An 8,863-nucleotide genomic window follows, 5' to 3' on the forward strand; every position below is an offset into this window, starting at 1 on the left:
AATTAAACGTGTATACTTTCAAATACTCTCGTCTATGCTACTCGCCTAACTGTCCCTCCAATGGAGTACGAGACTTGCCGACTCGCCAGATATCCGGTCATCCGGTTTTCACCGGGCCTCTAATGCAAGATGGTCGTGATCGTTCCGATTTACTCGGCCGTAGTACTCCAGCGTAGCACTTATTGTTCAGTCGTTACGACGTCGTCTGGTACGCGCTGCAACATCCGGTCGCGTAAAGTTGCACGCGCGTACGACGCCGTAGTAAGCGCGTAGTACGCGCAAACGAGCCGAGAAGCCGCGAGTTTCGTGCACGAAGGACATTCCCACTCCTACACGGACCGTTTCTTTCTCCCGTTCAAATTATCCGGCGGAAGTGGCCCTTACTTTCCCTATACACGCTTCAGAAATTTCTCGGCCCCGACGAGAAGCGAAGAAGCAGCAGCGGCCAGGCTCGTCCGATCGCCGGACACGAGAGAGGAGAGGAGTGAGCCTGCATGCACGTTCCCGAGCCGTTGGCGATAATGCGATTCTATGTTCCGTAGGAACGATAGTACAAGCGATTCGCGAGCGGTGCCCCTGCACCATGAGATCGGTGAACGAATTTTTATCTGGCTTCTAATGACGTGTCGGATCGGAAAGAGCCGAGATACGGGAGATTGTTAAAATTTTAACTTTCACGCTTATTTTTCTGGAAATTCGGAGAAGGAATAAGCACTGCGAGTAATCGAATTTATTGTATGAAATAAATGGTAGAACGTACGATTTTCAAGCGAATATAAATTCAAACGCTATTAATTTCTACGACGTAAGACAGGAATTTTTATTAAATTATTCTAGAATGAATATACTGATAGAAAAATAGATTAATCCGCAAGAGATAGTTAGGTTATGTACTATTCGTGTACAATAAAAGAAGAGGAAAGGAGAAATAATTAGAAAAATAGATTAATCCGCAGAGATATTTAGGTTATGTACGTAAATAGTTCATAACCTAAATATAATACTTATAATTAATATATATGTAATTAATATATTTAACCTAAATATAATACGTAAATATTTACTTTATATGCATGAATAGTACATAACCTAAATATCTCTTGTGGGTTAATCTATTTTTCTAATTATTTCTTTCTTTTCTCTTCCTCTTATTTCTCTTCTTTTCTAATTATTTTTCTAATTTTTAGGTAATTTTCGTGATTTTAAACGATTACACATAATATTTCTATTTAATTATTCGAAAATGTGTTTACGGAAAAATTGGTTATAATTTGAGGTTTTATTTTCATACCTGATCGCATACGTCGATTATGTGATATTATATCTTACTCGTAGCTTGCGATTTACTCGAAAATGGAAGCTGTTATTCCACCAGGAAGAAAATATGGCATGCTATTTAGGAAATTTGAGGTGACCTGCGTACTTCGTAATCCCTTGCAATCCCACGGTTTATGGTTCCTAACCTATCGTATATCTTTCGATCTTTTATTTCACGTTTAACGACGGTGTGTTTGTAATTCACTGCTTCGGCTGTTCTCGACAGAAGGATGGAATTTTTCGTTTCTCGTCACGTGTAGAACAGACACCTGAGGAAAATTGTTCTTGCCTGTGGAACAGAGCTCTTCGTTGCTTCGTAGTAATATTTCTTTTACGAGTCGCCGTACGAAGGTTCTCGAGACGATTGGTTAATCCATGCACTACGAAAAATGGATAAGAAACGGTAAGATACTCGAAAAGACCGGAAAATTTGATAGCAAAGAGCAACGCGAAGAATTTCGACGTTGTATATGAACGAATGAAAACGAATGAGTCCGGACTTGTCCGAACTCTCTCGAGTCAATATCGGATTGTGATCACATGGAACCCTACGCCATGTTATTAGACGTTCAAACGTGGCCACCATTCGGCGTGAATATCGAATTTCGAAAATTGTTCGATTAAACGTAATTAGGGATCACTGAGTAATATTCCCCATAAAATTTTATCGTGATTGGGAGAAAAATATTTTTAGAAATAATTTTCTTCGAAAATAATTTTTTTAACGATTTATTGACGTAAAGTACGTTAAGGACAAAATAACAAAGGTGATAATAGAATGATTAAATGATTTATTGAAACATATGCGATGGAAACATTCGAGCTTTCGAGATTTCAACAGGTTACGTCTTATTGATTTCCTAGTGAGTCATGGTATTCCACCAAAGGAAAACGTTTCTTATATAACGTCCACGTGGTATCGATAATATATTATAGAAAGCAAGGAAACAAAATTACTATAGAAATATGGTTAATTTATACTCGTTATTCCATTATTCAAAAACATTATATATATTCTTTCTAAGCTGGGAATTATTTTTTACAGATATTGCGAGATTAAAAAATTTTGTCTACACAAACTCACGTAGGAAACATAAACTCCACTCCACCCCTAAAAGAAAGAAAAAATACTTTAATATTCGCATTCCATTCGAAAGTTCATCATACGTATTAATTAAAAAATTCGAATTTCACGACGAAATATTTTCACCTGTTCACAGGTTCCAGCGGAAATGATGAATTTCGCACGACACAGAAGGGGCTAGACGAATGATTCTGACTGAAAAAACCTTGGCAGGTCACAGTGGGCCCGAACGGCAGGTTAAAACGCTATCACCTTGGTTCCGTGGATCTCGTAGTCGTCCCTGAAATAACACGAGACGCCGAAGGTGGCGACCCTGTAGGTGGCAGTCGCGCTGGGTTCCTGTTACACGATGCGAATCCGGCACTGGCGCCCCAGTCATAGCGGCCGGTGGTGGGGGGACAGTTACGTTTCACGTGACACGCTGGCGCCTTGGTGGTAGGGATCGATCCGTGGTCATGTGACCGTTTGGCGCCGAGATGGTGGGGACGCACCTACCACCCCTTCGGAAAGAACGAACCGGAGAAGACCGAACCACGGCAGGAAGACCGGCGGCATTCTGACCTGGTAAGTCGCCAGTGTCGGATCGTGAGAAAGTGAATAAGACTAGGCTCGCATCGCAGGACATTTAAATCGACTGTAAGCAGACTCGTTTGAAAAGGGAAACGGTTTCTTCGCGTATCGTGCACCTACCGCAACACCGTGAACCTACGACACAACTCTACTCGACGAAACACGAGCAACGAGGTCGAACTACGCTTATTTATTACAATCCTACGTCCTACGTCCTACGTCCCTTCGAACGATTTTTTTTTTATTCATACTAGTGTGTGTTCGAGCTCTTCGTCCCGTACTTTCCCCCGTGAGTTCGATCGAGAGGCAGCTCCGACGATACGAGGATATATACGCACGTACGCAGAGAAAACAGGAGAGCCGAAATACGAAAAAAAGAAGCGCATTTTACGAGTCCAGTAATCACGTCAGACGAGAGAACACCAGAGACGGGAAAGAAAGTGTGTTGTGCATGAAGCAAGGGGATAATAAAACCCGTACGCCGGCTTTTTTTCACGTCGTCGAACCCCGAGTCCCGTGTTGTATATATTGTTTTCGCGTAAACGGCCTCTAGGTGAGTGATATTCGGAGTCATTGCCCGAAACCAAGGTCCTATACGTGTATGTATACACGCGTACACACAGCACGCGTGTATGTATGTTATATTTTGTGAAGTGTTGAGTGTCCTGGCGAGCGTCTTTCCGTGCGAATTCGTGTGAACTTCTGCCATATCTTTACGATCGATTCGTGCATGCTCTGTCTGGTCGCGCCGGCGAAAAACGGTTTGGCAACGTGGCACGTGAATAAAGTGACACCGCGACGACGACGGCGACGGCGACGACGACGACGACGGCGGTGAGAAGGGACGGAAAAAACGAAGGCGGAGAGAAAAAAACGGCCGATCCCCGAGTCTGTGCGTGGCGGAGAAGCTTGACACACCGGAATATCTTGGATCGCGAGCAGTCACCGGAGAAAAAGAAGGAGGAGAGGCTGTGCCGCCGCCACCGTTTCTCTCTTGTGTGCGTGTGCGTTCGAGAGGTTAGAAACGCCACGGGAACATGGATCTGCTTTGCTGCGAGACCACCGAGACTGAGTGCAGAGCCTACGCTGATCCCGCTCTACTTGGCGATGACCGTGTGCTGCAAAATCTGCTGAAAACCGAGGAGAGATACGCGCCCAGCAGTTCTTACTTCGAGTGCGTGCAGAAGGACATCTCGCCGCTCATGCGCAAGATCGTCGCGGAGTGGATGTTGGAGGTGAGCAACTGTTTCCGGTCCACGTGTCGCCCTTGAATTTTCCAAAATTCCATTAACCCACCCTTATCGCGTCTCTCGCTATCGCTCGCCAACTCCACCTATCGTTTCCCGAACGTCACCGCGGCGTCCAGGTGGCACCCCTGTAGCGGCCGTGGAAAATAATTTCGCGCTAGAGTCGCGTCTCGCGTACGTCTCCAACTTTTTCCAGAGGAAGGGTTACGTTGGTCGATACTGTCATATGCGTATTTCATCACGCAAGTTCGTTCGCGTCTACTCGAGACTTAAATCGAACCCGAATAAAACGAAAATTAAATCGGTCCAAGTAAATCGATTAGGTTAGAAAATCGATACATAGTTGGTCTCCTTATCGGCGTCGCTTTTTCACGGGCTAGCCGATAAATATTCGCGTTACGTAAGCGTTCTTTCTAATCTCTCGCGAGCATGGGCTTTCCATGCAACTATTTATCAACAGTAATACCTCGAGCGAGCACTCGTAACGAGACGTTATTATATTATTCCTGGCGTAAGAGTAAACCGATCGCTCTCGTTTCGAGGTTCCATCTGTGAATACTTAACAAGTGTCACCGCGAGGCGACGTGGAGAGTATATTCTGTCTGTCATCGGGGACATTAGCAGGCCGTTGCGCGGAGTGGTTGGGTTTTTCGTCTGGCAGAGATCGCGTGACGCGGGATTCGTCGAATCCCGGTTGTCGCTGGCGTCGGAGGTATCAGGCAGATTCGTCTATCGGTTTCTCTGCTTCGGGTGACCCGTGGAGAGTCGCGCAACGGAACGTTGGCTTATTTTTGGCCGCCGAGCGTGAGAGAGGCGTCTGGTGACGTCGAACACGCGTCCGGGGTCCCTTTAAAATTTAAAAAACACGCTTGTTGCGTAGGTACGCAACGGCTTTTGCTGGCGGCGCGCTCGCGGCGTTTTCGCCGTCATTGACGAGGCGAATCATGTCAGTGGGATCCGCGCGAGCTCCGCGTTGCGTCACCGAGCCTTGCCAACTGCCTACCGATCGGCAAACTTCGTAATTAATACTTTGTAACGGATCGACGGCGTCGTTTGAAGTTTCAAACTGATGTTTCAGCCCGCTTAGGGAGACGTAACCGATAAAAGAGATATTTTCGGTTTTCTTTGAGCTTGCTCCTAGTCTGACGCGTGGTGACATATTTTGGTCATAAAAAGGATACTTTTTCTTATAAATTCTTTTCCTTTGCAGGTGTTATTCCTTGTAGTATTCGTGGATAATTATATCATAATACTGGAACATTAGCTTCCATTATGTTGAATGGTAAACACCGTAAAATATGCCAATGTTTGTGTAGAAAAAGTTAGGTTAGGTGAGGAACTTTTTTAAATTGACAATCAGGAAACTAAAAATAGTAAAAAGGTAATTCTGTTGTTTAATGACACTTTCCAATCTTGGTTATCTGACTTTAGTTCGTTAAATAAGTCAACAAAATCTTAAACTGGAATTAGGTTAGGTTAAGTAATGAATTTGTTTAAATCGATCGAATTGAAAAGTGAAGTCTGTTGAATAAGTTGAAAAATTCTTAAACAAGAATTAGGTTAGGTTAGACAATAAATTGAAAAAGTAGAAATAATAAGGTAATTTTACAGTTTATCGACTTTCTAACCTAACCTAATCTTGGCGATTTGTTTTCATTCTTTCAAAACATGGCGTAAACTATCTTCTTTTATTTCTCAAAGAGAACGTCAGATTTAAAAATTGTCGTTGTCAATTTCCCAAGCAATGGAATAGAAATTTCTCGAATATCGAAGGAGTGAGCCCCATGGCTCGTTCAGAAATAATTTTTGTGTCACAATCGTACAATTGATTTTTAAAATTTATTTAATTACGCGATTCTATTGGAACTCTTAGTACATATGTACAATACGTAATTTCTCCCACGATTTCGTCGTAGATTAAATACCCGAGTTTCGAGCGAAAGCAAAAGGTATCGCAGGAACGAAAACGGAGACAGATCCCGCCTCGGATTCTTGTCGTGTAATCCCCTTTCGCGTCTGACTTCCTTCGACGGCCATGGTAATGAATTCCCCGCTTCCGGATCGAATTGCGCGATTCCACGTTCATTTTTCCTTTCAACGTGACTCCTGCCCGCTGACAATGTAGTCTGCCAGGCCCGTGGATACGTTTAAATGGCTACTTTCCTGAGCGTGCTTCCAATGGAAGTATCCGTGGTCCTTTCGGCGACTTTGTCCGGTTACAAAGTACCATTTTCTTCTTTCATTTTAACTTAATTTTTTCCTTCTTTTTGCTAGTGTGATTGGTTCTTGTAACGGCAGTCGTTTGTCTCTTTTGGGTTCAGGTTTCGGTAGGATATTAATGTGAAAATTGATAATCGAGGATGGAGGATGATGATGGCCTTTATTCTTTTCAGATATTTGTTGATTTTTAGATGTATGGTTAATTTTTGTAACGATAATCGTTTATCTTTTGAGGTTAGGTTTGAATAGAAAATTAATGTGAAAATTGATAATTGAAAATTGATGGTCTTTATTTTTTTCACATATTTCTAGTTTTTTATGTATGTCATTAATTATTATAACGGTAATCTTTGTCTTTTGGCTTTGGGTTTGGGTAGGAAATTAATGTGAAAATTGATAATCGAGGATCGATGGCCTTCACTTTTTCCAGATATTTCTCGCTTTTTACATGCATGGTTAATTCTTGTAACGGTAATCATTGGTCCTTTGGTTGCTTGAACGGTCACTTGGGTATAGGTTCTGCTTATATGCAGGAAATTTATGTGAAATTGATAATTGAGGATCGATGGTGATGGCCTTTATTTTTTTCAGATATTTCTTGTTTTTTAGATGAGTGATTAATTCTTGTAACGGTAATCCTTAGTCTTTTGGATGCTCGAATGGTGATTTGGGTTTAGGTGCTGGTTGTGTGTAGGAAATTGATGTGAAAATTGATAATTGGGGATCGATGGTGGTAGTCTTCTTTTTTAGGTATCTTTTTGTTTTTTAGTTCTGTGGTCTATTCGTGTTTTATTTTTAATATTGGGAAGTGAAACATTGTAGTTATGGTTTCATTTTCGTTTGAGGCATGTTGAGTAGCGAGGAATTATGTTTGAGGTTACATTGTTTCATTTTTCAATCACTGGATGATGAATAAGAGGAGAAATATATTATTGTAATATGTAGTCCTATAGTAGGATTATGGGATTATCCTAAAATTTGTTGTATAGTGATTAAAATAAAATAAGGAACGTGCAACTTAGTTGCCTAAAAATTAAAAGGGAAATTGATTTTAATTGCATTAAAGTTCATTAGGATTGCATTATCATTTAGATCCTGTAAAAATATTTATACTATATTTATGCTATATATACTACATATACTATTTTCCCACCAGTAGTCTGAATTCCATACTATAATTATAGTAAACGAGTACCTGATCAAATTTTGTCTTGCTTCCTTTTATTCTCCATACTCTTGATAACTCTTATGTTACAAGAAGTGTTAATCTTCTTAACACAATTACTTATACATACTTCATAATGAATTTCCAAACGATTGATATGATTTCAATTTTAAATTAAAATTTCTTTCCATTTTTAGACTCCAACCCATTATTATTATTTTCTAGTTAATTAAATAATACAATTGCAATTTTTTCCCTAAAGTAGACTTGAATCTTTTCGCCCACGAAATGGAATTGATTTCGCGATTTCAATTTTACAAAGAAATCGATTAGGTGGAAGGTTATTAATCCGTACAGGTAGGGATTCCCATGCTTTCTAATCCAGTGACGCAACCCCATTAAATTAGAAATCGTTGCCAAAAATCGTCGCATTCCAAACGCAATTAATCCTCCACTGTCACAAAACTGGATTAAGATATTTAAAATCGCGGTTGTATAACTCATTTTCTAAATATCGATAAGAACACCACACGGGGATCTATCTAATCTGTCAGAGTATAAATCTCTTATGCAATATAACATTAACTCTCGTATCTACTTTCCAGAGAAGAGGGAAAAAAGGAAAAGGAAAGAAAAGGAAAAAGAAAGATGAAATTCTTACATTGAAAATTAATTATTCAATCAAAACTCGATCTTAAATTATACATAAAAATGTCCGTGTCGAATATTCCTCGCTTCTAATGAAATTCAACGATTAAATTATTCGAAAGAAATCGATTAGTTCCCGAACTCAAGGTTCACCGTTGGGTCACTCGAAAATCCAGGATCTTTTTACTTCGATTTTTAGTGTCAAGTACATTCCGAGTCCTAATCTGATATCAAAACTTACGATTTCACTTTTTATCAATTCACAAGTGCTCGTATAACAGCGAGCACTCAAGGTACTTACACTACGCTTATAATTAGAACTATAAATGTCAAGTACATACTAATTGCGAATTTGTTTAATATTCGTTTAATATTCGCGAATCGATCGCTGTTGCAAAATTAATGGCACATAAATTCTCTTTAAATCGAATTCGAATTTGTTAATACTAATTTATTAGTATAGTATATACTGACAAATGTTTGTTAGGTTAATTCGAATTGGAGAATATTCTCAGGATAATTTTTGAATATTAATTGCGTATTATTTAGCAGGATCTAACGTTACTATTAATTAATTATATAAATATTTAACAAATTTGTTAAAAATTCTTT

The 8,863-nt window shown here is 40.1% G+C and overlaps 1 protein-coding gene across 1 annotated transcript in view; it reads left to right on the forward strand.

Annotated features, from left to right (window-relative positions):
- Window positions 1-2,971: 2,971 nt before the first annotated feature.
- CycD (cyclin D) overlaps window positions 2,972-8,863 on the forward strand; it is a 78,384-nt gene continuing 72,492 nt past the window's right edge. Inside the window, exon 1 of the mRNA XM_017906264.1 lies at window positions 2,972-4,206. Within this exon, the coding sequence (XP_017761753.1) occupies window positions 4,009-4,206 (198 nt within the window). The 5' untranslated portion in view covers window positions 2,972-4,008. The remainder of the gene's footprint in view (window positions 4,207-8,863) is intronic.

Source organism: Eufriesea mexicana, unplaced genomic scaffold, assembly GCF_001483705.2.
Source record: "Eufriesea mexicana isolate 0111107269 unplaced genomic scaffold, ASM148370v2 scaffold5212, whole genome shotgun sequence".
In the NCBI taxonomy this organism is placed as follows: Eukaryota; Metazoa; Arthropoda; class Insecta; order Hymenoptera; family Apidae; genus Eufriesea; species Eufriesea mexicana.